This window comes from Meleagris gallopavo, chromosome 16 (assembly GCF_000146605.3).
Source record: "Meleagris gallopavo isolate NT-WF06-2002-E0010 breed Aviagen turkey brand Nicholas breeding stock chromosome 16, Turkey_5.1, whole genome shotgun sequence".
Lineage (NCBI taxonomy): Eukaryota > Metazoa > Chordata > Aves > Galliformes > Phasianidae > Meleagris > Meleagris gallopavo.
In genome coordinates this window covers 7096044-7123691 of record NC_015026.2, presented here as the reverse complement: position 1 = coordinate 7123691, position 27648 = coordinate 7096044, and the positions used below count along the sequence as shown (strand labels likewise).

Below are 27648 nucleotides of genomic sequence, written 5' to 3'. Positions count from 1 at the left end.
AAAAAAAAATACCATAAAGTTCTACATGATGGATATATACATATATATATTTTTATGATTAAGTTATGGACTCTGTATTGTATCCCATGTGTCAAGCTATGCATCTTGGTGCTTTCCCTGCTCTTCTGTGCTTAGATTTCACCTCTACTCGTCTTATTCTTCCTATTCTGAATAGTAGATGGCTCGTGGTGCTGTGAAGAAGTTTGCTCCTATACAAAGTCTGGCAACAAATATTTAAAGAAAAATAAAAAAAATAAAAATAAAACCCTGCCGGGCTGCCACCCCTGTTTGTGACCCAAGAGGTGTCCCCTGGTGTGAGGGTCCTGATGCCATCGGGGCTGGTGGGGGCACAGCGGTGCCGCAGAGCTCCCAGTCCTCACTGTGCGGAGCTGGGTGGATATGAGGCACAGTCCAGAGCTCCCTCTTGCCTCTGCCCTGGGGGGGAGCCAGTGCCAGTGTGGGGCGACGGGCTGTGGGGTGCTCCCCCCTCAGTGCCCACAGTCCTGGCTGGATGTCTGCAATAACTCACACCGGCCAGGAATAACTCTTTCCACTTTTATTGTCAATGAAGAAATAATCAAATCTATATTACAATCTTAAAAACAGTAGAAAATGTGAGTAAAAATGCAACAGAGGCTTTTTCTCTTTAATGTGGAAACCATTATTACAGGGTGGTGAACAATGGGCTTGTGTTATTTGAGAACTAGCTATGGCGTAAAAATCGTACCTGGCTACTCAAGAAAACACCTCTTCCCAAATGGATCAGCCTGACATCTTGGCAGTAAAATTAAATACTAGAGACAGAAAGGGCTTGGGGACCTAACCCAGGGCACGGCCTAATGCTCAGCTCTACCATTTACATGGGACCACCTCCCAGCCCCCACCTGCGCCCACCCGAACCACTGGGTCCCGGTGCTGGCCAATATGACCCGCACGCTGCGGTGAGGGCACCACGCAGCTCTTCTGCATTCCCACGTGGGAGATCCGAGGGAACAACTGGAGCATCCGTGGGCCAGATCTATCCTGAGAGCTGCCCGCCAGGGTCCTTGCAGGGGGGAGAACCGCAGCTGACAGGCAGCAGCGGGCAGTGCTCGGTGCAGAGAGAAGCTGCAGCAGTTCTTCGGAGTGGTGGCATCACCCAGCAGGCCGACGGAGGGAGGCATTTTTGGTCTTTCAGTGTGTAGAACTAGGGCGGCTCTCGCTAGCACGTCCAGACCTGGAGGAGACAACAGCAACCCGTGGTCATGACAGTTCTGAGCAGCTCCACTGGCTTCTCTTCGTCATCTCATGGAGTTTCTCTTTGGGTTTTCAGCCCCCACAGCACCTCTGCCAGGAGCTCAACCTCCCACCCATTGAAACTCATCTCCTTGTTTATTTAAAGCCAACTCCTCCTTCATTTAACACCCTAGTTCTAGCACTAGAAGAGACCAAAGCATCACGGAGAAGCCTAAGGGAACCAACCTTTACAGTGCTGTCCACAGCGCCAGAGAAGAGGCGGCCCCTGGAGACTGCAAGGGCAGTGACACTGCCCTGGTGCCGCAGCAGCGTCTGAGTACAGATCATGTTGTCCATGCTCCACACCTGTGGGCACACAGAAGGCGTGAGACAGAAGAGGATTACTCATCCATCCTCTCCCTTCTAATGCTATGTCACAACAACAGTGCCAAGAGCACAGACCCAACTGCACAGCCCAGGACACATACCCTGAGAGACCGGTCATACGATGCACTGAAGACTTTGGTTTGATCTGGTGTGGAGATGACAGCAAGGGCATAAACTGTACCCACGTGACCAGTCAGTGTGCGGACTTGTTCCTTGGTCTCTATGTCCCAAACCTGTGGAAGGAGAGCAGGGGGTCATCACCTATTCCAAGATGTTCATCCACATCTCCATGCTCTGGGCGCACTGTGAAGGGACCAGCAGAGCCAGGCTCCCAACTCCTTGCCCCTCTCTCCCAGCCCAACACATACATATTGAATCCTGCAGCCCTTACATGGATGAGGTTCTCGTAGGTGCCACACACAATGTGGTGGTTTGTAACAGCAATGGAGTAGACGCTGCCTCCCGATGTCTGCAGCACATGCACACACTCCAAGTTTCGGATGTCCCAAATCTGAAAGAGCCACCAGAGTGAAGGATGAGACCCACAAAGGCACCCCTCTCCAGGACGGAGCTCTCTTAAAACCATCCCCCAGCCACACAGCCCTGCTCCGTGTTACAGACTGATCTAGCTGGGAACATTCAGTGCCAATGAGCAAAGTCCTGCTGTCTTATTCAGCTGCCCAGCTTTGAACATCTAGGCTGAAAAAATGGCAGAGATTGCATGCTTTGTGTTTGTGACTGCACACATGTATACAAATCTGTTCCTGAGAGCACTAGAAACCAATGCAGGCAAATTAATGGGGATTTATTAATACTAAGGAGGGAAACTTCAAATTTGTCATCCAGATGCTAGGAGGTGAACTATTCATCAAAGCCTGAGCCAACACAGATGAGGGCACTTTGCAAAGCACGTACAGATTTATGGTAACTCTAGAGCCAGACAGTGACCTTCTCCTCTTATCAGCAGCACTGTCAGCACAGATAACGCTGCGGCAGCTGCAGAGGCAGTGCGAGGCGCCACGGCTGCATGGCTGCTTTTATCTTAGCGAGCATCCCTGGGCAGCTGCACTCACAAGGAGCAGCCAGAGCCCTGAATTAGTGCCTACAAAGACACAATCAGCACAGTAAAAGCTAGCATGTCAGCAGTGCTGCAGCAGTGTTCTCACATCTGAGCGCTGCCTTCTGCCCTGCTCAGTCAACCTGTGCTGCAGAATACATATATGTATCAGGGACAGCCTATGGCTTACAATTGCCACGAGTCTCACCTTGATGGTTTGGTATGATCCGCTGTACAGATAGTTTTGAGAAGCCACCAGTGCTCGCACCCAGTGATTGAGACCTGTCAGTTCTTTTTTCAGTTTGAGCTCGGTACCCACGATATCCCAGACCTAAGGACAGCACAAATACACACAGAGGAGAGTCAGCACAGGGCCCCTAAGAGCTCACGAAGTGGAATCTTGTTCTCCAGCCCCATGGGAATCAGCTGAACCCGCTGGCCGGCAGATACAATAACTATGCTGAATAAGCATGTTTCCCAAGGGCTGGGAAAGTTTGAATGGAGCCTGCATTATTGCTGGCACAGACCCTTCCTTAGCAGAGCTATAGGCTTGGAAAACCTAAACCAAATCCTGCGCTGGACTTCTCCTCACAGCCTGTCCATTCCCACAGCTCCTGGAAAACCCTGGCTGAAGCCCTCTGAACACAGGGACCAACGGAGCTCCAAACAGCACTGCTGACCCACTCAGCTCACGTGGCAGAAAGTGGCTGGGGATGACAAAAACAGAAGGCCCCATGTGCTGTTTTTGCTTAGTGCTGTCACTTCCAGCCCCAAGCGCTCTGCAAAACCACTCCAGGCCCAGATAAAGAAAAGAGCATGTGCTCTCTTACAGATGGACGGTCCCATAAGCCGCCTCACCAGGAGCTGGAAGCAGAACCGAGGGAATCTAGCCAAGGCTTTAAAGGGCAACTTGCAAAGCTGTTCCCTGATTTTTTGCATGCTTTGGGAAAAGAACACTGACTCAAGATCCTTTGGAGGCGGTTTCAAACAGGCAGGTTGAATCCCCAGCCAATTCTGGGCACAAGGCACAATTCCCAAAGGTCTGAGTAGGTGTGTAGGGAGCCCAGAGAAGCACACATTTGGGAACTGCCAACGTCCTCCACCTGAAGCCTCAGGTTTAGAGTTAAAAGGAACAGAAGGGTCTTTTCAGTCAGGTCTCAGAAAATCTCTAACCGGCACACAGCACACTACTGGCTGCTCTATGTAGCTCCAGAGAACAGAGTAATAAGATACAGACCAGAATGTCACTTGATTTCTATTAGGAAACTGCTACCTGACAGCCTGCAGCATCAGTCCCCAAGTGAACCAAGAGGAGCTACCCCAGAGCTCTACCTTGATGGCTTTGAGGGAGCCACTGAACAGCATGTTGTGCGAGGAGACCAAAGTGCAAACAGGATTGTCATGCGCTCGGATCGTGTTCACTTTCTGCAGATTTTGGATATCCCAGACCTGCAAAGGAAAGGAGGAGAGCCTATGAGGGGCAGGAGCAGACCCTGGTGCTGAAGCCCTTCCTCTTTCCTTCTGGAGTGAAGCAAAAAACACAGGCACTGGTGTGAGCCACCAGCCTGGCTCGATGAGCAGCATGTGCCCAGTCTGCAGGGAACACCCAAATTCAACCCTTGGGTACCTTGGTTAAAGGCATGCATAAAGCACACGAGATGCCAATCCTATCACCAGCAGCTGAAAAACGTTATAGAAACCAGGATGCAGGTCCCTGCTGCCCTGTTAATCCCACATCTCCACTCCCAAGCAGAGCAGGGGTTCAGGTACTCACAATAATGGTGCAGTCAGCAGAGCCACTGTATAGCTTGTTCCTGTAATGTCACCACAAAACAAAAGAAGGTCAGCGAGGACAGCAGCCAGCGCAGAGCCTCAGCTGGTTCCCAGGCTGTGTGCTGGGCCAGGAGCTGCAGCCCTACAGCTTCACTGGGACAAGTCCCAGAGCAGCAGCAGCCTCAGGAGCGGGGCTGAGGCTGCGTGGGAGGCTGTGCTGGATTATCATTTCCAGCAGCCCAGCATCATGCTGGTGAGCAGGGAAGGAAGAAGCCAGGACGGCAGCAGGAGGTGGTTTGTCAATTTTTAAAGATGTGAGATTTATGAAGGGTTCCATCTAAAGGTGAGATCCAGAATTCCGGGAACTGATGGGGCTCCTCTCCCCACCACCCACAGCTCCAAATGCACAGTCCTGGTACATGCAGGACTTGGAATGGGAACTATAAGGGTGCACTCAGGAGGTTCAGTGCTCACTCCCTGTCCTGCAGGGCAGGTGTCCCTCAACACTCACCCCTGGATACAGAGAGCCAGTACAATTCCATCGTGACCTTCCAGGGTCTTTTGGCACTTGTATGTGGTACAGGTATCCCACACCTAACAGGAAACACAAGGCAGCAGAGGGTCACATGCCTGCACACACAGCAGCTGGGGGCAGGATGTCGGCAGACCACAAAGGCACGGAAAGGAGGAAACAGACTGTCATCTGGGCACCTGTGTTCCTGTCTTCCAGGCAGAGATAAGCCTGTCTAGGAGAGGAAATTTACTGCAGAGGGTTAGGTTGAAGTTAACAAGAGACACTGAAGAGGAGCACGCACCAGCCCTCTCCAGCACCGCCTTTCACAGCCCCAGGCCAAAACAACACTGCTGAACCACAGAAGCAGCTCTCTGGCTCCTGTTTTAGCGATTCACACCCTGTCTCTGGGGGCAAACCACACAGCACAGCCTCCTCTGTCTCTGCCACCACAGAGCATTTCCCCACCAAGCTCTTTCTTGACAGAGAAAATGTGAGAATGTGGTGCTTAGCCGGCCCTGAGTTGCCCAGAGCAGCCAGCACTGGGGAGAAAGCTGTTCTCCTTCAGTAAAACACAAAAATATCCATTCTCTTCCATGTGGCTTTGCTCACCCTGAAACAACCTGACCCCAAGTGGCTCCCCAGCTCAGCCAGCAGCCACCACAGTGACACTGGAAACTGCTGCTTAGGTTGCACTGGAGCACTGCTGTCAGTTTGTGCTACCAAAAACAGGGCAAAGAAAAACAAACATGTCATAAAATGAAAAGAAGGCTCATTTTATCAGCGAAAAATGGTGGGGTTTTTTGTTTTTTTTGTTTGTTTGTTTTTGTTTTTTGTTGTTGTTGTTTGTTTTGGTTTGGTTTTTTTTTGAGGTGACATTTTATAACAAGGGAAAATATAATCAGATGCTGAATTGGGCTTAGATGCCTTAGACACCATATAAAGCAAAACCACAGAAAGCAGGAATGAGATTCTAATCAGGGCTTCACAAAAAAACACAATTTGTCTTGATTTCTCTAACACTTAGCACTTCCCTACAGCAAAACTGAAGTACATTTTGCCTAACTATAACCATAAAGAATCATTAAGGATTTCAAGAGGAACATTGGGCAGTAATATCCCCCTCAGTCTCCCAGCTGAATTGGAGCTCAGCTTCTGCCTCACCTGGAGCACATATACAAATGCAAAGACAAGTGGAAGAAGTAAAGCTCTTACCTTAATGGTTTTGTCTGAAGAGCCACTGAAGAGCAAATCTCCTATGGAATAAACACATAGACACCAGACGGGGCCCTGGTGCCCCACAAAGGTCCCCTTGCACTTGAAGATCTGCTGAGGATCATAGGCTATGGAAAGAAGAAAGCAGGTAAGCATGGGAAAACAGTGCCACACCACCCTGAGTGACCTTGGAGGGAACAGAGCTCCCTCCCTCCTTGAGCTTCAAGCTGCTGCAGCAGTCTGGCTGGAGGGTCCCATGTCCTGCCCTTACAGCTCATTGCCTTATCACTGCTTTGAGCCCCAGGATTCTCTTCCCTCATGCAACTCCCAGGTTGTATCTAGGGAGGGCAGAGATGCAGAGCCCACTTGAGCCCAGCAACCAGTAAACCTGCAGCGCTGTGAGTTAGCCAACCCATTAACCAACTCTTCTGGCAATCATATCCCACCAGTCTCCTGCAACAGTGGTGGTCCTGTGCACAGATCACTGCTGCAAACAGAGAAAACTGGTACTCTGCCTGCCTGTGACTCAGCCTGAAAGAGCTCACTGCCATCACCCAAAACCAGCTCAAGCAGATGAAAAACACAGGTATACTCACATCCAAGGATGCCCATGTTGAGTCGAGCATTAATGTGGGAGAGCTCATCCTGAAAAACAGAACAAGCTGCATGAGCTGCAGAGCTATCAAGACCAGCCTGCCCTTCTGGGCACTGTCCTCATCCACTGCTAAAACAGCTCTCATGTTTGGACAGATTCTGACTCCCTGTGCAGGCTGTCCCCAGCAGCTGACTCATTTTCCAATCAGAGACGTCCTGCCCTAGGACTGTATGCCTACATCCCTCCGTCACCTTCCTCCAGGGACCACAGGGTTCTGACATCACCTCAGTCCTGCACTAAACTCTTCAGTATTCATGCAGGCACAACAGCACCTTTCAGAATGCTTGCTCTGCCATTCACCAGATTGCTAACTGTAATCAAATCAGTTATGAGGGCTGCTTGCTCAGCTTGGCTTTTGAAGCCCACACGGTCGGAGAAGAACTGGAAGATCTCTCTGCAGTCTCCTCCACAGCCCAGTTACTACTGTACCCATGGGATTCAGTTCATCAGTACGCTTAGGTAAACCAGAGCAAGCTCCTCCTAATTAGTACAGCCAGTGGGATGCAGTCTGCCTGAGCTAAGGAAGAATGTCTGTCCAACATCAGTGCCTGAATAAGATCCAAAATCATGAGAATCTCTCACTCCTAGCTTGTTAGCAGGGATTTGCTTATTTGCCTGCTTTCTCTGAAGGCAAGGAGGACATGTTGTCCCTGGCCAATATGAAAAGTACAGCTGCGTTCAGGCTTTGGAGCAGAGGGCTCTCTTTGTGCAGCAGGTGTCCTTTACTCTGGTTACACCTTCCAAGAGCAGCAACAGGCTAAGAAAAGGCAGGAGAACCAGTTAAAACAGCAACTAGATGCAGTACCTAAATACACCCACTGAGCTGCCTAGAGTTCAGCCTAGAGGAAATCTTCACCCACACTCCAGTTGCTGCAAAAACAACCCAAAGGTGGGGTGAGCAGAGTCAGCAAGCTGGAGGGAACCCCAAAGACTCCCCCCACCATAGGAGAAGCCCAAGGAACAGCAGAGGCAGGATTTGACTGAGTGCAATCCTGCCCCAGGGCCCCGTTCTCACGTTCAGCATGGAGGCATCCCTGCGGAACTCCATCAGGTCCTCGCTCAGCTTGCTCTGGTTCTCATCCAGCACATCTACAAGGGAGTGACAAGATCATGGTTATTGTCAAGGCCCACATAGCACCCAGGAGAATAGAGCAGAGGACACACACCGCCATCTAACTTTTGAACAAGGGCTGGGCATGGCACTCCAGTATTTTTGGCTATTCTACCCATTTTTATGGGGAAGTGTGCCAATGGACTACACAGAAAGAAGCCATAAAGGAAAGGTGGTAGCTGCATGCAGACATTCCTAGGATTTGCCATAAGAGCAGTGACTGAAGGCCCCATGATGTACAGGCAGCACAGAAGTCAATAGGACCCCTCTTTGTTCCTCCTGTTTTAAAAACAGAATGAATCCTTTAACGTAGCATCCTACCAGTGCTGCCCTGTCCCTACAGCTCCAAGCAGACAGCTCATCTGGTGCAGACTCACCAAACTTGAGTTCCAGATTCTTCTCCAGCTGGTCAATTTTCTCCGAGAGCTTCCCCAGCATGGAACGCAGGAAGGCAATTTCCTGGTCCTTCTGGGCCATTGCCACCTGCATCTCATGGAAACGATCATCTGTCTGCTGCAGAAACTCCTTCAGACCCTCAAACTTGCACATCTCCAAGTGGGTCTCATAGGTGTCTTGATTTCCTATGAATGTACACCTACAAGGGGAAGGCAGACACTGGTTTGGAGCAGGACACACTCTGAGAAACCTACCTGCTCAGTTGGCTCCAGGTTTTTGTGAGCACCCAGCTGTTTGTCCCCTACAAGGAGCACTGGTACTGCAGTTCACCATCCTGCTGGGTTACAGAGACCAAGCAGCTCCCATTCTTCTGGCCAGGGTACTGGCCCCAAACTGGTTTGCATGTCTGTCTACAAGGTAGTTGCAAGGAGCAGCAGATCATGGGCAACAGACACGATATGGTGTCCACTAGTGCTCACCAGGAACCCAATCTAAGAGCCATCAAAACCAGTGGAAAAAACTGCTGCTGACTTCAGTTGGTGCTGGCTGCAGCATGGCAAGGAGTAAAGACTGCTTTGTCAGGACTTCCTTGCTCAGATTCTGCCAAGACATCATTACCCACAACAGAAAGTTTAGCTGTGCAGCCTGCAGAGAACCCCCAGGCCACACCTCTGCTCTTGTGGCAATCAGCCTTCTGAGCAGTCCCCATGCCCTGGGAGAAAGGCTGGCTTGAAAGACACTGCCACGGTACTTGCTCTGTCCTCCAGCTCATTCTGCTGCTCACACACCTCATCCCAGCCGCCAGCAGAGCTTACAGTTGGGTGGCATGAGCTGCCTGTTCTCAACAAGAGCCTGGGGGCTGCCTTCTGCAAGCTCTGCCAGCCTAATTGCAGTGTAAGGCACTGCAATGGTAGAGTTGTTCACAGCCCGTGGGGCTACCACAGGGCTGCAACAGCCAAAAAGCAGCTCAGAAATGAGCTCAGTGCATCTCTCCCACTAAAAAGCACCAGCTCCTTACCCATACTTGGAATGGGGACACTTGATGTGTTCACACTCTTTCAGATGTGCCTCCAGGTTCATTTTCAGGAGAGGTGGGCAGCTGGGGTTATTGGGGCAACGAACTGGCCTGTAATCACAGCTGCTTTCATGATCTCTGCCCGTGGAGAAAAGCAAAAGGAAGGAAAATCAGTGACAAGCAAAAAATTAACGGAAATCACACAGATCATCAGGAAAGGAGCTAAGCAGACCTGTGATAAAAAAGCCTGCCATTCTAATGCCATAATTACAGCTTTAAACTTTTATTTGGTCAGCAAGTTGAGAGCAATAGGTCACATTTATGCAGGGAACATCTCATTTTGCAGCTGATCGGCTGAGCTTTCAGCCAGCTACCAGCAGCAGGCAACAGCCAGGTGACAGCAGGAAAGTGAATACATATAGAATAAGGAGAGAAATGGATTTCAGAAAACACATTCCCAGGATACAACCAGGGTAACTCCTTTTACAAAAAGAATCCCTGAGTCCCTTCTTGACCGCAGTCACAGTGTTCCACCCCAGAAGTGAGGTGGCTGCTTTCACTGTCTGTCCTGATGCTGACTGCCAGGTTAGCCATGAGCACAGAACAGCACCTTTTCCCCAAGACCTGACCATCTGTCCCCATGCTCAGATTGAGACATAGTGAAAAGAACTGTCCCCAGATCCTTCTGCCTGTTCCCACATCTTTGCACAACCAGAAGAACGCTGCAGGTGGGAGCTGTACTGTCTCGAGGGTATCTCAGCAATTGCTGGTGGTAGGGGCCCTGCCTGGGGAGGCTGTGTGCTGGTGACAAACCACTTACTTCCTGACACTCAGTTTAATTGTAAACGGGCATCCGCGGGGGTCCACCTCAAAGGCAGCAGGCTTACTGCTGGCTGCAGGCCGGCAGCCATACTTGCAGTGAATGAAGAGCTCCCCAATCTGCTCAGCCACCGCAATGTTGTTCACCACCACAGTCAGCTTGGCGTTGTCCACAGGGCACTTCTCTGCAGGTGGGGAAGAAAAAGAGTCAGTGAGGGCTGAGACGCTGCAGGAGCACTTCAAAGAGTCTCTGTGTGTGAGATTTTATTCTATACCCTTCTCTATCCAAGACGGCCAGCTCCCAAGTAGGTGACAGTGGCACGAGCCATGAATACTCACACATGGTCTGCAAACTGCCAGCTCTGGTTTGCCTTGGAGTTTGGTGAAAAGTTCTATTTTGTGTTAATTCAAGGCAATTCAAGATAATCATCAGTGAAGGAATGCCACTCTCCTTGAAGCAGCCTGGTGCATGCTGAATTGCAGAAGTATGCACGGAAAGTGCCCACAAGTCTGCTGATGGCCCACACATAATCCCATCTCCCACCCCAGCCCAGAGCTAGCTATAACCGACACAAGCTGAGGGGACAGGAACAATCCAGGGCTACAATTGCAAAGTCTTTGGTTGCAGCAGTGTTGGTTGGGATAGACTCAGGGCAGCACAGCGACAGAGAAATCGGTATGCAAAGCAGAGGGACTCCCTGACATGCAGAAGATGAACGTCTTAAGGCAGAAAGAGCTACTGTTTGCTGGGCTCCTCAGGGAGCTTCCTCAGGGCTTGCTGTTCTGGTAATACAAATGGTTTTGTGCTGAAACAAGAGGGACGCAGGCTCATGCCAAGGGAAGTAATTTTTGGAGTGCAGAGCCCAAACGAAGAAGGAGGTGGCCAGGCCAGGCTGTCAGCCAGAAGCTGGGGCTCCAGCAGGCTGCTGGGAGAGTGGGGTGAGCTCCAGCAGCTCTGCTCTGCAGGCGGAGCTGGCACTGAAGGGATATGCAGACAGAGAGCTGGCACTAATGGGTTGGGGGAGGAGGGCTTGGTGGTTTCTTGCCAAACACGGCCCCCTTGTTCCCTAGATGGGTAGCCGCAGAAAGCTTTCATTCTGAAATTAGTGGGTCAACTCTGGGCAAGACACATATTATCCTAGGATTATCCACTGCCTATTCCTGGATTTGAGAACATCCTGTGCCCAAAAGCTGGGGCCAGCCCTCCAGTGCCCATGCTACACTGCATACCATCAAAGCTTAGGGCAGCTCAGTCACCCGAGTCCCAGTCCCTCACTGCTGCAGTGTAGCAGCAGTGGTAGCCTGGGACTGACAGCTTGCTTAAAGCCTTTCAGATATCATTCTAAATGAGCAGGTTTCTTTTAAGTGAAAGCAAACAAACCAGAACATGACAGCATTTAGGCTACATCACACAAGACCAGTTCTGTACTCACCAGATGTTAAGGCGCATCTTCTACAAAACGTGTGCTGTGGAAACAAAAAAGAAAAGCGGTGTCAGCATAAACTATATCAGATAAATTATCCCCTGTGGCTAATGAGAGGAAGGGTTGGAGAGCCCAAAGCCTGTTGCACAGGGATCTCAGCAGCTGTTCAGTCTGCTGCGTAGCTCAGGATGCTCTTGGGTCTGCAGCATAGGGCAAAATCAGGCTTAGAGGGGGCAGCTGGTACAGGCAGCTGAGATTCCAGCACAGCTCCTGTTCCTGATAAGCACTAAGTACATGTTTGTTGCTTTGAGGATTCTGCTCTATTCAGATCAGGATATAGACATGTCCTGCAATACTGACATTCTTACCCTCCAAGACCACATGGGATTTATCTACTTTGCCCTACATTTTAGTCCATGCCACTCCTCTCCTTTTCCTGAGCAGTCTCCGAGCAGAGGAGCACCACTCTCTCTCTGCCCTTGGCCAGTCAGCCCATCATACACACTCTTCTGTAGCTCTTCTAATGAAGCTGTCCAGTGCCAGGTGGATGGGACAGCTAATTTGTAAACCCATTAAATGCACTGTAAATTTTGCCCCTTGATATAGCTCACTCTCCATTCTTACAGCAGAAATGTATGGCAGCCATTTAACCTGATAAAGTAGCAAATCCAATCTAAAGTGCTAAAGAACTTAAAGAAAGGAACGATGTCTGCGGCATTTCATAGGTCCTGAACTCACCCTGGTGGGTTCCCTGGGGACTCCTCAGCCACATTTCCCTGCCCCAGGGCTTGGCAGCAGCACTGGAGGTACTGCAAGGCACTCACTCTTCAGAGCATTATCTGCAGCCCTGCTCATATGGCCTTTTCCTGCCCTGCACAGCTGCATGCTGCTCTCTCCAGAGCTGCAAAACCAGAACTGCAAATGAAGCCACTCTGCTTCCTGCAGGAGATTATTTTTTCCAATATTAACTACTAAATCTCTGTCTCCACAAAGAGCTTCTCATTGAAATGATGCAGCAAAACTGAACCAGCTTCCAGAACCTCCAGGGACAACACCCCCTACAATAAACAATCCCACTCTGAGCTTGTTGTTACAGTTCTATCCTAGCAATCAGCTAGAAGCACATCAGAAGCATTAGTGAGTCCATCACAAAACCATCTTTCTTCAAACATAGCACAGAAGCAGTAATAATATACAGCTTCTATTAAAATCTCAATAAAATGGAATATAGAAGAATATTCATAATACTCTCTGCCTTTCATTAGAGGATGCCAAATCCCTCTGCAAGCATTAACTAAATGAAGCTTCAAGCCATTCCTGTCTTATAGAAAACACTTTTTTAACAACTGAAAAGCAACTGTTTCCAGGGTGCCCAGAGGCAGCAACACCCTGCAGAGCCCTTCACACAGGGAATAGGAGCTTTGACATCACCGAAGCCAAACCAGGGAGACCGAATGTGGCCAGGACTGGCAAGCTGACAGTATACTTCTTCAGGGAAAAGCAGACCAGTTGTGAACAAGCCTTGGGCTTCTCTGGCTAACCGCAGTGCCCTGCATGCCCCATGCAGACAGGTTCAGAGCTGCCTTTAGGAAACCTGCCACATGCTCAGCAGCATCTCTGCAGCCACTGACAGTCACTGGGACAGTCATGGCTTGGCTATGGGTCACCTAAGACATCTGTGGAAGCCAAGCTCATGATCTGGAAGAATACTGCCTTACCCCACAGGTTGTGATGACCGGATCCTTAAACACACTACAGCACAGTTGGCAGCACAGCTTCACGGAAGGCTGTTCAGCAAACACCAGTGGCTCCTAAAGAGGAGAGAGAAAAAGACAGAGAGCAGAGTTAAAGCAAACCCAGGAGCTTTCAACTCTGCAAAAGGCTCAGCAAAGCAACTCTTCAGTGATGAGCCAGAGGCCCAGGACACACTAAGGATGTCATTATCTCTAAATAAATATTTGCTTGGATCTGTTTATTTCCAGCATGCAGGAGGCAATGGAGGAATGACACTGGGAATGTCTGGAGATCCTCAGATCATTACAGACTGGGAGTCACTTGCATCTGGCTGGACTAGAACACTGACAGCAAACTGCAGAGACCATCTTTGTGTGAAAAATTCAAGTCACCAGAACTGCATGCACTGCACTGCCTGGTATTCTCTGCATGGTTGGACTCAACAGTGTGGTGTCAAAAACATTCTGGGTACTAAGCCTGAAGTTTAAAAGCCATTTTAAAACAGCTTGCCCTTTTGTATTTTGAAAGACCCTGAAGGAAGTGTTCTTTCATTCCCTTATGATACAGAAATAGCATTGCCTTGCCCAAATAGGCCCAGTTCTTCAGATTTGTTACCAACAGAGACTGCTGGAGCACTGGGCACATCCTATCTGATTGGCACAGCTCAGATCAGAATGGGGCTCAAAGCATTTCGAACCAATCACTGTGGCTTACTCTGCCTTTTCATCCCCCACTGCTCTCACAACTGCAAACATGACCCCCTGGGTTCCTAAATATGAAACACACTTTTATCCTGGATCTGTGGCAAAATGCCACTTGACCTTTCGTGCATCCACTGTGGGCTTAGGCACTGGGTCACAAGCTAAGCACTGCTTAGAAGTGCCTTCCCCTACAGGGAGGGACATGAGGGCAATTCCTTGCTCCCCCCTGGGGCTTACAATGAAGTCAGTGGGGTGCCACACAGCCCTAAAGGCAGGATGGGGCTCTGAATCAGGGAGGAATTGTCTTAGCTTGCCTGGTGCTCAATCACCAGGTTCAAGATTTACAGCTCCCTTCTGCTCTATAGCAGAGGCAGGGAATCACGCACCACTTTGCAAAGCGTTACAGTTTTTCAGAGAAGCAGAAAAGACTCACCATCATCCCCTCTTTACATATGGGGAAATGGTACACAAGGAAGCAAAGCAGAAGTCGGTAGGGAAAACAAAATTTCAACCACGAGTCCTGAACCTTAGTTGCCAGACAACATGAAAAGCTCCCCGTGCTAGCGGTATGTACTCACGGGAGTCCGCTAAGTTACTCTTTTGACACTGAACTTCCTAATACTGCTCCTTCCGACAATCCCAAATACCTACTGGCTCCTCCTCTTCCTCATGGAGTGAGAACGTTGAGCGCAAGGACATGTTGGACTCAGAGTGCAATGAACGGACGGAGATAGCGGAGTCAGAGCGGCGTGGGGTGCTGATCGGAGGCTTCAAAGAGATAAAAACCAATTCTTGTTATTGCAAATAACTCCCCCTGCTCCAAAACCCTATGCACAGAGAGTTAATTCAGCCCCCCCCTCCACCAAACTCAGCTGCTCCATTTGTTCATCCACTTTGCCAAGCTGCACTGAATGGTCTCTGCGTGCCTCCCTGCTGGGGACACCACGCCGCGCGGGGACAGGACGGCCACCATCCAGCTCCAACTCGCTCAACTAAGCCGACATCCAGATTCCAAGCACGTCACTTTCTCAAAGGTGCATTTGTTTGGATACTTACTGCGCCCACCCGCAAAGTAATGGCTTGGAAGAATTAATCCTGCGCAGAAAGCTGTGTAAATCTCCCCCAGAGACAGCTACCAGCCCCTGCAATTTCTCTAATCTCTGCAGCAGCACTTGTTGTTTCGTTCGCGATCCAACTTCTGCCAATTTTTTTTGCGTAAGTGTGCAGACTTCCTTCTATTCAATTCAGCAACAGGCTGACTCTGTCGCTTCCTGCTTGGGAGGGGAGAGCTCAGTGGACACTGCGTGCACCAATCAAGAAAAATCCCACTGGTTACGGCAGCCTTGGGGTTGGTTTTGAGGGAATGCTGCCACTGGAATATTAACCAGCAACGCATCCCAAAGGGTGCAATATCAACCAGCAGCACATAGCCGAGATGCAACTCAATGTCAGAGCCAAAATGGAGACTTCAGACCACTGGGACTAGGGGTCTAGAGCAGCCGGGAACACAGCTACTGCCGGGTTACTCTGCAACAGATCCTTCTGGCAGATGGAGAAAAGTGTAGGGAGAAGCAATTCAAGCTTTCAAGGAGCAGAATGAATGGGCTGACAAAGAAATGGCAGAGTGAAGCCAAAAACTTCGTGCACTGAGCATCAAGATGTCCTATGCCTCAACTGTCTGCACCTGCAGTACCATGCCTACAGCAGCAGGACCACTTAATTGAGGATCTCCAAGCAGACCCCACCATACTGGGCTGCTCCCTCTGCTACCCTGCAGACAGAAAATGCCTTGCTCATGTTCAGTCTACCCTGGGTGAAAACATGGAACATCACACCCAAGAGCAGGTGAAACCAACGAAAGAGGCCGGGAGGGGCAGTCAGGAAATTCAGCAATAAAAGATGCAGAATGAGCTTCAGAGAGAGTGCACTGCAGGGGGAGTACAGTCCTCACTGGGCTGCAGGAGAAGAGCAGCACAGGATCCTGTTGGTTCTTCATACTGCTCCGCTCTGTAATTTTTATGATCCTGGGATCCCAGGAATCAGCAATGCTGCATCTGCTTAGAAGCCAAAGTATAAAGCTTTTTCTATAAAAGGCATGTTTATTGGCTAAATATGTAAACCTCGAGGAAGAATAGTTATGAAGTAAATCAATTTTATGCATATCCATTCATTATTTTCCCCCACTAGTAACACAAGTTACCACTAGTAACACAAGGTATTAGAACAAGAAGAATGACTGTGCATAGCTCCTATTCTGGAAGTGAGACAGAGATGAGGGCAGCAAAGGCAGGCTCTGCAGAGGCAGTTTTAGCAGCAGCACAGCCCATGTGCATCATCAGGCTGCAGCCAAGAGCATTTCCAGAAGGCCGGATGTAAGACACAGCCTGGCTAGGTGTAAGTCACCATCTTCAAACAACCCAGAGGATGGAGTGCTCACACATCTTTTGATTGAATAGCCTGTGGCTGGCTGGTAACTTGGCCACAGGCAAAGCTCCCTGTGAACTGCTGAGAGCTTGGACAGCCCAGCAAGCCGATCATCTAGCTGTTCATACTTGCCCCGATATTCAGCTGTAATCTTTAGGGCAGAGTTCAGAGAACCTATTCAAGAACAGGTCATTTCCCACCCTTTCCATGAGTGCTCCAAAACTGCCCTTGCTCCTGCTCCCCGAGGCTGGGAACACATGGCACTGTTTTCAGGGAGGATGACAGCAGATGCTCACTAATCCCTGCCTTGCACGCAGAATGCTCCGCTCTGCTTTAGGTTTCATTAAGAGAAACTTTAAAAAGAAAGAAGGGGGAGAGGGGTCACAGGAGGGCTCTGACTCCTCTCCAGCTGTTTCTGTGATGACAAGCCCTGGAGAAGGGTAAAACATAGTAAAACATAGTGATCAAGAAGGGAAATCCCAGATTATTTCTTAACAAAGCAAAGAAAGATTCATAAAGGGGTTAACAAAAGTTTGTCTGGAGCAGCAGGCAGAGCAGAGCAGCTCATGGTTTATTAGCACCTCATGCTGCAGGCTGCTTCCTGAACCACTCATTACTCCTTTTGCTATTTTTGCTTAACAATACTTAGCACTCCAGGAAGGTGGACTGATGCTGTCCAAGAAAGACAACTGAGAATAGGTCCTAGGAGAGACCTCCCCTACTGGCTGCACACCTCATTGTGTAACACAGGTTTCCAAAGGAGCCAGGGAGCTTTTCCATCAAACATGGCTAAACGTAGTGTCCCCAGCATCCCTGCTCCTCAGGAAAAACCTCATCTCTACTGCATAAGAACTGCACAAGCCAGGAAAAGAGAGCAGTGAGCACAGCACTTCGGCTCGATGCTGGCAGCCAGGGGTTGTCTGAAGCAGTGTTTCAGCACCCTGGGGTCAGTGATGTGATGGAGAGCTGTGTCTGTCAAGGATACGAGCCAAATGTTCAAAGGACTTTTTGAAAAACAAACACATGCTCACATAAAACACAGCAAGACCTCTGAGCAACAGAAGGAACTTTATAGGATGCTGACAATAAAGCTCTTTGCAATCTGGTGTCAAATTTATTTTAAGAAGTGCTGTTGCTCCACACTGTTGCTGCGACCCCAGGGCCTAAATGAATCAACAGCAGTGATCCATGTTTCCCAGACTCTGAAGCTGGGTCTTCTGACCTGACAAAGTCTACATGCACTCACTTCAAATGGAGAGGCTCCTACCCGCATGCCTAAATCTAAGCAGGAGCCCATGCTTGTGAGCTGGGGCTGGGGCACCAGGCACCTGATCAAGTGCTGCTTTTGTTGCTGAGGTTTGCTTTGCTGTTGCCAATCTTGATTTAATCGATTTATTCAATTTCATTTCTCTTTAAGCAATTAACCCTGATGGCTGTTGGGTCACTAAATTGCCAAAAAAGTAGTGTATAAGTTGAATGAGGAACTGGATACAAAACCGGTCAGTGCTTCCCTGCAAAGACACTGTGGGACATGGGCACATTTTTCTGAGAAGCCCTTGCTGATGTAATCCCCAGGAGCTGAGCCGTCTGCAGGGCTGGACATCCCACTGCAGGTTTCAGTCTTGCTCCCCGTGGTCAGAAGCCCCACCTGGAGGTGGAAGGAGGAATGTATTTTCTAGTCATAGCTGCTGGAGCAGCTGTGCTGCTGATGGAAGTTGACACAGCCGCAGCTACCGGTGCCAACAGCCCAGGAAGGTCAGGGCATTCTGCTTACATCAGAAGGCAGTCTGCTTACAACACCCTTACCAGTAGGTCTGTGGGATTTGTAGCTCCCCAACTCTGTAACAACATACTGCTTTCAAACAGTCTGAAAACGAGGCCCAGCAGCCAGCCCAATGGCCCAGGTCAGAAGCAGCCTCTGCTGCCCCACTGCCCAACCATGGGAGCAGCCAGGAAATGCTGAGTCTGCTCCTCCCTCCACTGCAGCCATCTGTAGCTGATGTAACAGTGCATGGGAATGAAGAGGGAGACAGAGGAACACCAGATGTCATTTGAGATACAACCAGGTAGGCCAGTCAAGAGGGGCCTCTTGGCAACACCTACCATGCTATCGTCCTCATCTCGTGGGGAGTAGGTGAGTGTACTGGAGGAAGATGGAGTCCGACGATGCTGCTTAAAAGTATTGGTTCCATCAGCTTTAAGGCAAATGAGAAGAAAAGAAAAAATGATCCTTAGTAACAGTTCTAAGCTACAGGTTTCTGTAGCTGTAAGTGCTCCTTGGAAAAAGAAAAGAGTAGGGACTCTGCTACATCAGTTCCCAACCTGAACACATCAGCACACACAATAATCCTGAACTCTGACAGCTTGCTGAAGTGCACACAATCCTTTAAAAGTAGCTTGCCCAACAAAAAGCATAGATAATTTCCTCCCAGGCCCATAGGTTAAAAATGCTAATAAAAGGAAACCTTCCACATCCACAAGTGATCAGTCAGATCACTTAAATCTAGGGAGGTTTGGATACTTCTCGTAGCACAACAGAAACATGCTGTACTAAAACAGAGATTTGCATAAGGATAGTATTACTGACTGACACAAAATTTTAAATGTAAATACTCAGGAGTCCAAAATGATCTAGAATTTACACATGTAATCCAAACATTTCCTCCAGGAAGGTCATTAATTTCCTTATCTAAATCAGTGTCAAGTGCCAGTTTCTTGTCTTTACTAAAGTAAGGATATTTTTATTCCAAAGTGAAGCCAGATCTCTTCCCACATTCACACTGCGTGCCAGAGCTCAGACTCCTCACCTGCTGGGCTTTGAAGAACAAAGCAGAAGAATTTTAGATGAGCAGATACATTCACGCGCCCTCCTGTCTGAGCTAAAAATGACCATGGAGGTTTTACCAAAGTGTACAGAGTGACACACGGGCAAAGAGTGAAGATCAGAATTTTCAGCCCTGGTAACGATTGCGTGAGAAGTCACATGGATAAATAAGATTGAAACTAAGCTTTGTATCAGATCCTGTTGCGCTATCCTAATTTCAGCAAGATCTTCCCAGTTGTTCTGCTCATGCTCATTCCATCATGCCTGGTGAGCAGATGTCGTGATTAAGTAACACTTGAGCTGCGTAATACTAAAAACAGTACTCTGGCACCTGTCTGCAATGAACACACAGTGACTGTATCAACAGCTCCATGAGCTGTGAAACGACGACGAGAAGAAGCCTGATAAGATTCTTGTCCAGTGCTCTGGGAAGAAGCCCCACACATGAAATGCACTCACCCTTTGTGATAGTCGTCACAGCAGAGTACGCTGGCCCAAAAGTTGTTTCCATTCTTGTCTGAAATATAGACAGAATGAATGTCAGAGTGTAGCAGTGCAGCACAGCCTGACGGCTTGCTCCTTCTCCTGAACTGGTAACTATATATGAATATAGCCTGTATGCATTCTTAAGTTTCATTTGTGGATACTGTGATTTTTCAGGGGAAAAAGTATCAAATTTTCCATCATTGTCATCATTTTCTCAAAAGAAAGGATGAGAACATGAGAAGCAGCCCCAGGTCCTGCCCAGTGCTCACGGCACCCACACTTACCCCGTTAGTGTTTTCTGAACTAGTGATGTTTGGTGTGCCACTGGAGAAACGATTGAAGCGGGTGTTCTTGTTTGAGCTCATAATCTAGACCAGCACTTGTTAGTCATGGGAAGTTTGCTCTGTGGAAGAAAAAAGACAGAAAGAGAGAGTTAGGTTCATTGTACATCTTCCAGGCTCAGGGAACACCTTCCTCTAGTATTCAATCCAAGTATTTACCTAAACTCACATAAACCCAGATTTTCAGAAGCAAGTGCCAAGGTCAAAGTCAAACCACTCCTGGGAGAAGCATTCAGCATTTTCCAAAAATCCAGCATTTTTTTAAATGACTCCTTAATCTCCCACATACTGGAACCTCATCATCATTTTACAAGTGTACAATCACTTCAATTGCAGACGAGACTCCTCAGCTGCCAAAGAAAAACACCATCCCACTGTCCCACTATCACTCTGTTCCAAATGAGACCCATAGAGATGCATGTGCCAGCTGTGTCTGACAGTCACAGAGCACACCACACCCCAAACAGGCAGAGGGGTCTGAGCTAAAGCCTTGGACAAAGTCTGAGCCTACAGAGTGCCAAAGGAGCTACGCATGCACGGAGGGCAAAAGGATGTAAAGCTGTACCAGCAAAGCCCCTATCCTTCTAAGAAAGAAACCTTACTTCAATTCACACACCCGTGATTCTGGATCTCACTCAGTTCCTGTTCAGAAACAGCCCATATATCATCACCCAGAGAGAGAAATCCCCTCCCTCAGAAGGCAGCAGAGGGCTCACTGCTCTTCTCCAGCTGTTTACCGGGTCCAAGTTTGGGAAGTCAAAGCATTGCACAATAATAATCTGTGGAAGCACGTGGAGTTTGCTTCAACTTCTGCTGAAACCTGATGCTGGCTTGATGGTTCTAAAAGAACTTTAGAGAGGGGGTGCTGAAGCTGCTTCCCAGGAAGGAGCTGCAGCTCCACGCTGCCATGCTGCCGGGGACAGAAGTTCCCACTGTGGGCTCAGCACAGCAGGGAGCTCTCCTCCTTGGCTGCCCCTTCATCCTTGTAGCTGGAAGTCAGTGCTGGCACTCACAGCCTGTCCCAGCCCGCACAGTGCTCCAGGAATAAGCTGCTCAGGAAAAATCCCGATTAAGGATCCCTTTTTATCCAAGGTACAGTTAAATCTTGGTGTTCTCCCTGCCAGCCACAGAGTCCAAGGGCTAAGCAGGCAGACCAAACAGCAGTAGTGACAGACACACTGGCCAGACACAGTTGACTAAAACACAGCCCAAATCCGCTTTTTGCTGGTGCCTGGCTCTCCTCCTGCAAGCACCATGGGCTGCAGCGGGGCAGGGCAGTGGTCCTGGTCCCACTCCTTGCAGGAACATCTGCCTGCAGCCTGCAGCCAGGTTGGGGCTGCTCCCCATGCAGCTGCTCCTGCTGCAGGTTCATCAGGAAGCAAGGTGACTTGGCTCCTCCCAGCAAAGGATCTTCTTTTATCCAAGGGTGACACATCCCAAATCTCCAAGCACTTCATAACAGTGTGTGATCACCTCTTTTATAGATGGGGGAACTGAGGCTCAAGGTATGACATGACCAAGCAGTGCAGCTGGGACCCTTCAGAGCTCCTTCAGTCACAGCCCAAAAGCCCCTGCTTTGCACATATCCTATTCTCACATTTTAAACACTGCAAACATGATGCTGAAGATGTCCCCAGCTCCTGCTCAACTGCTCTGCTACCTGGCACAGCACACTGTGTCCTGCATGGGACAGCATCCACAGAAATCACTGCCCTTGGAACTAAACTCTTGGGAAAAGCTACAGGCTAAAAAAAGAAGAAAAACAAACCAAAACCCAACCCAAAGCAATAAACAAAAACCCCCAAACCAAGCTCAGGACTATCTCAAAAACAGATCTGAATAATGTTTTCCAAACATTATGAAGCTCTGTCCTGGCTGCCTGCAAATGCCAGATCCCTTAGGAAATGCTAAGCAGAGTTGCTGATGTCCAAGAACAGCAGGAATGAAGCAGGACCGTGCTGCTGCATTGTGCAGATCGAGGAGCTGCCTCCCAGCTGCAGTGCGGCTCCAACAGCTCCAAACTGCCTGCAGCAGGGGCATGCAGGGGCACCTCCCCAGTAAAATGCACATTCCCTTGCTCCAAAGCCCACCTAGAGGAATGCAAGATCCCACTTCAACAGATCATGGATAAATCCAAAGCAAGGAAGGTAGCACGGGTTGGAACACAGGGATTTTCCACTCCTTGCTCATACCCCAAACCCTGCAGCTTGGCTGAGCAAACTACCTGTGAGTAGCAGGAGGTAACCTGCCCTCCATCTCCTCTGAATAGAAACTAGGGGAATGCAGGCAATGGAAAAAACATCAAGTGGAATATTTGCTAATGTGCATAACATCAGCTACCACAAAAACAGCCAATCTCAGCCCAAATCTCTGCAGCCATGGAATGCAGGAGTGACTTCAACAGAGCAGACATGTCTGTAGAGCAGCCTGCCAATGCATTCTGTCACGAGGCACTGAAAAAGGCCTTTGTCAGTTGACATCAAAGAACTTAAAAGGAAGCAGAGAAGCGATGGTGTTCCTGATGGCAATAGCAGCTTCCCAAAGCACTTACAAAATCCCCTCCAGATCTCTGAACTTTGGCTTAGCACCTGGACCTGTTGGATCTGACCAGAACCACATCCACAGGAGATGCTGACAACCACACAGTGAAAGCCTGTGTTACAAAAGAAATGCACTCTGTGACCTAGAAGGAGTAACTGAAATTTACTACCAATCACAGAACCCTTTGGGTTCTAAGTCTTCCTTGGACAACCAAACACAAAGGCACTGCAGAAATCCCAAGCATCTCCAGCAGCACCACAGAGCAGCAGGTCAGCAGCGCTCTCACGGGACACAGCATCCCAATGTTCCATCCCAGGACTCTGCAGGGTCTGCTTGCGGCTGACAGCAAAACAGCAGCCACAGCAAGAGGGCAAGCTCCATTCCCTCTCTGTGCACAAAGAACTGCTGGAAGCCCTTGTGTGTCCAAGCACCACAGCCCTGCATGGACCCAGCCTGTGACCCAGGCATTCTGTGCATGGAGTGGTGTTTGGTTTTGACAGTAAAAAGAGGGGGAAAAAATCTCCCTTGGAAAAAGGATGCTGTGGGAACCCGTTATTCACTGAATCACATGGCTGATAGCAACCAGATGCAAAGTAGGGGAAGGGCTGGCTTTCAGCATTTGCACAACACAGGGATCAACGCAGGCTTTGGAGATTGAAGGAGGAGAAAAGCCCTAAAGTTCCTAGTTTTGTAATCCTTGCAAGGAAAAACCCAACCAGCAGTAGCTGCAGACAGCTGGGAAAGGCAGCACTCCTCCCATCGTAGAACCCAGAAAGACAGCAGCAAAGCCATTCCCTGCTGGCTGTTTCCTGCTGCTGCCCTAGCACTGCACCTGAATGAGGGAGAGCCCTGCTGAGGGGTTGCTGCCCATAGGAGGGCTGGCACCTCCTGTTGCAAGGCATCGCACAGAGCTCACCCAGCAGTTCCCGATGCTCAGCAAAAGATCCTTACAGCCATCCTTAAGAACAAGGCCAACGCTTTGAGGGGGCACACGGCACAAGTAGGGATGGCAGAGGGCACATCCTCCACAAATGCTGTGTAATTTGCCCAGCCCTGACCCTGCAGCCAGTTCCTGGTGTGGGCACCGCCCTCTGGGCACAGTGGCAGCGCTGAACTTTGTGCCCACAAAGCTCAGCCGTCTGCCCTGTGTCTGCTTTGTTCTTCCTTCTTCCTCCCTCCGTTCACTGAAGCTATCTCTGAAGCTATTCACCCACAGCAGGGCTGGCGAAACCATACCCACAGGGGTGCTCACTGGCAGATGAGCCACGGTGTGCTGCTGAAGGCAGGCGTGGGGCTACCCCACAACTGGGAATGAGCTGCTCTAAAGTGAATTTCCTTATTTCACAGCCCATGTACTCGTGGTAAAAGACAAGTTTCTGTTCCTCTACCACACCGCAGCCAGAACAGGAAGGGTTACACATCCTTTAGAGGATTGATACATCACTGGGGAAATACTATTACAAAAGTTGAAGTGAGCTAAGCTGCTCCAGGGGCCCGGCTGGGCAGGACACGGAGCACCACCCCACAGGAGGTGGGTGCTGAGAGCAGGGGACTCAGAACTCTCCTTACAGGTCCGGTTTGGGCAGGCTCTGTCCACTTTGTTCTGCACTAATGAGGCGTTCTCATTGTTTTCCAGCTGTGAACTGATTCTCAGTGGTCCACAGCAGCCTGAAAGGGGAGGGCCGTGCACAAAGCAAGCACAAGGCAGGGCTCATGAGCTCAAAACCTGGCATTTCTGCACCTCACAACACCAGCAGTCACTGGCTTTCTTGCCCAGTGTCTCTGGCGGAAACAGCATTCCTTCGTAAGTGCTTGTGAAACTCAGCAACAGCATTTAAAGAACACTGTGATTATGACAACAATGAGTATCTAGTCTGACCTGTAGGACACGGGCCTGGAGAACACAGGTGAGCTACAGATCACCCAGACACATCTCACAGCATGGGAACGAGAGGGTGCAGCTCCTCGGGTGCTCCTCGGGTGATCCCTTTGCTCAGGAAAGGAAGTCATTTTGTACTACACATTCTTCTCTTCCATAAGGTTAATGATTCCTTGGGATGTCTGCAATACTTGACACCAAAACGTAAAACAATAACTTTCAAAAACAGGATCCCCAAGAAGCACAGCTGAGTAAGCTTCACTCACCACGGTCATCTACGGAATAAGTACTGAAATCTCCAAGTGTGCAGATTATACAAACTCCCCTGTGCTGATTAAGATTTACAAAGTCAGGAAGCCTGTGAGTAAACCAAACTTGGGCCTGTTATTCCCCCAGCCCACTGTCACAGTGTGCCCAGTGAACCTAGCAGGAGGCTGATCTAATGCAGGCAATAGGAAGCATTCCTTCACCCCACTGACAGGGAACACCGGTGCCTGTTGCTGCTGCACGCTGTGGAGAAATGCAGTAATGACAGGTTCAGGAAGGACTGGACTCAGTAATGTGCAACAGGTCTATAAATGGATATGGAAGGATCCATCGAGGACGTGGCTCCTCGCATTCCTAATCCATCTGCTCTGAATCTCAGAAATCATGAGACAAATGGATGGTGGAAAGGGGTTGGGCTCACGTGCTGAATGCTTTCATTTGCAGGGCAGCCGCACAGAGCTGCAGCTGAGCACGGAGCTGTGGGCACCTCCTGCACTCCTGGGTGACCTGTACACGGCCAGCCATGTGTGCTGAGATGTGCGTCAGTGCCAGAAGATCAAACGTGAAATGAAGCTCAGTCCTACCAGCAGAGCACGGCACTTCCAGCTGCTGGTTGCTTGCTTCTGCAGAACAGAAAGGCTTTTCATCGTGCACAAGTCTTTTCGTTGCTTTTAAAAGCCCTACAAACTTTTCTGAGCTGAAGTGAGACCAGAGCTGCACAGCGCTGTCATCAAGAAAAATAAATGTGACATTTTTAATTGCTGCTGCTTTTACCAGTGCTTTATTTTACAGCGGAGCTGAGAGGGCACATCCAGCAGTGTGACAAAAGCACAGCTGTCTGAACGCTGCCATTCCTTTCTGCAAATATAGTTCAGAAAAAGAAATACTTTCGTAGTAAATGTTCTTTTCTTCCATAAGGTTAATGAGCCCTTGGGACGGACTGGCTGTTTGCTATACTTGACACCAAAACCTAAAGCAATAACTTTCAAATGTGGCTGTAACAGGATCAAAACCAACTGCTCTGGTGGAACAAAGCATCTCATTTTCCCCAAAACGCTGGAACTGAGTTACAACAGCAGCCATAGTTCAATGCTGTTTCCATGTCACAAAAGCCATACTTGAGTCTTTACTTCCATTTTAGGAACCATCCACCTTCCACATCATTTTCCTTGCTCATGAGGCTGCAGACGAAGTCTGGCAGTGCCTGGTCCTGGTTGGTGCTGGTTGAGTGTCTGCACAGCACTGCTGGCATGGCTGGAATGGGCACAAGCAGAGCTCTCACACCTGGCCCTTATACACAATGAGCCTTAACACTGGCCCTAAAACTACAGTGCCGCACACTTCAGATCCTTCCCTTATTCTCACTTAAAGAACAAAAATCCAAGAGATAGAAAGGCTGCAATTCCTTCGCAATCCTGGGAGCCATTGGAAATGGCAAAGGGCTCCCACAAGAAATGCACAATAAAACTTGTAAATAGCATTGGTCAGGCTCGAAGCTCCCTACAAAGCTAGCACAGCCCAGTGGAGGGAATAAGGAATTCCCTCAACACACACAATTTACATACGAGGAACTCTATGGCATACCAGGTAAGCAGCAAAGCCCAGGGCATGGAGCACTGCTGCCAACACCCTGTCCTGGTAGGACAGCCCATGAGAAAGGAAAGCCTATGCCTGGAAGGCGTCAGTGAGCAGCACAGGAGCAGCAGGAGGTTGCACAGCAAACCTCTCCAGCAGCTCCTGACTGCCTTGCTCACCTCTCATCTCTGCCAGCACTGTGCAGATGGCTGAGGCCAGGTTAGTTTGCGCTTCAGCAAGGCTGCAACAGAGAAAAACAGAAAGTAACCTGGCCAGGTTGAAGTCACAAGAAATCTGAGCCTGTCATCATTACTCAAAATGTACCAAATATCATACTTCCTTCCCTGCTCTTCCCAAACATCTTCAAAAGTTTTGAAATTCGGTGACATGCTCCTGTTTGCCTTCTGGATGCAATCAGAGCACTTTAAAGATCCATATGAAACGCATCAGCTTCTTCCCAAATAAAAGGTCCCAGTAAATTTCAGTCATCTGTGCCCTTTTTGGGTTATTTTGCACAGTTTTCCACTGAGAACAAGCTGGGCACAATCCAAAGCAGCTAACGCTGCCAGGGACTCTTAGCCAGCAACCCAGAAACTGTAGTGCTTTACAGGCAGCATGTGAGCCGAGTGATGTCCTGCCCTTAGATAAACAAGCTCCAAATCTTTGATTCCTGAAGCAATCAATAGAGATCGACACTTCAATTGTGGCACATCTGCAGAGCACTGAAGCACCGAGCACTGAGCTTCAGTGTCCCACACCGTGCTAGGAAGGCTGTGTTTAAATTACCCCAGCAGACAGTCAGCAGCTGCACTGCAGTCACAATGGTTTGGGACACAAGGGAGAGGCAGTGAGATGCTGCCTCATCTCACCAGCACCACTTCTTTAAACAACGTAGAGGGCTTCATAGTTCTGAAACCACCGGGAACAACTCCAGCAAACACTCACTGCACACACTGCTGCACACATATTACATGTCCTTGCAAAGGAGGATCACAAAACTAGCTCAACACTGCTCCAACTAGCTGCAGGCAACAGGCACCTGCTTCTGAGCCCGCACTGGATTTCAGACACCTCTTGCTCCTCGTTATGGCACGGGGAGGAGAACAGTTCCTCCACTCTGCTGCCAGCGAGCACCATGCCTGATCCGTGGGATCCAGACAATATGCACGTTGTGCTGCCCTGCTGCTCCCATGCTGTGCTGTGCCCACACCACGCCGCAGGACTCACCCCTGGCAGCCCCAGCACAGCGGGGCCTGGTGACACACCACCATGATCCAGTTCCTGAGCTGCAGACAGGC

The 27648-nt window shown here is 49.4% G+C and overlaps 1 protein-coding gene across 2 annotated transcripts; it reads right to left on the bottom strand.

Annotated features, from left to right (window-relative positions):
- Positions 1–541: 541 nt before the first annotated feature.
- On the bottom strand, positions 542–27648 carry TRAF7 (TNF receptor associated factor 7). Of its 2 annotated transcripts, XM_003210693.4 has the most exons (21): positions 27578–27647; positions 20032–20150; positions 19721–19778; positions 18541–18632; positions 14665–14781; positions 13297–13389; positions 11588–11621; positions 10156–10339; positions 9339–9473; positions 8302–8519; positions 7829–7902; positions 6755–6803; positions 6159–6286; positions 4944–5026; positions 4434–4473; positions 3992–4108; positions 2868–2990; positions 1994–2113; positions 1704–1835; positions 1462–1581; positions 542–1216 (listed from the first exon to the last, which is right to left on the bottom strand). In XM_003210693.4, the coding sequence occupies exons 2-21, from the start codon at positions 20110–20112 to the stop codon at positions 1202–1204; spliced, it is 2013 nt and encodes a 670-aa protein (XP_003210741.1). In that variant the 5' UTR covers positions 20113–20150; positions 27578–27647; the 3' UTR covers positions 542–1201. The 2 variants fall into 2 exon arrangements, with proteins under 2 accessions (XP_003210741.1, XP_010717823.1); XM_010719521.3 differs by lacking the exon at positions 14665–14781 and having other exon boundaries at positions 27578–27648.

Bases quoted from the DNA above. Each gene is read 5' to 3' on its own strand.
- TRAF7 (XM_003210693.4), bottom strand. From the start codon at position 20,112: ATGAGCTCAAACAAGAACACCCGCTTCAATCGTTTCTCCAGTGGCACA. The intron at 11,622-13,296 runs GTAAGGCAGTAT...TTGTTTCCACAG, and splicing joins CGGTCATCACAACCTGTGGG to CACACGTTTTGTAGAAGATG. The intron at 7,903-8,301 runs GTGAGTCTGCAC...ACTCCCTTGTAG, and splicing joins GAATCTGGAACTCAAGTTTG to ATGTGCTGGATGAGAACCAG.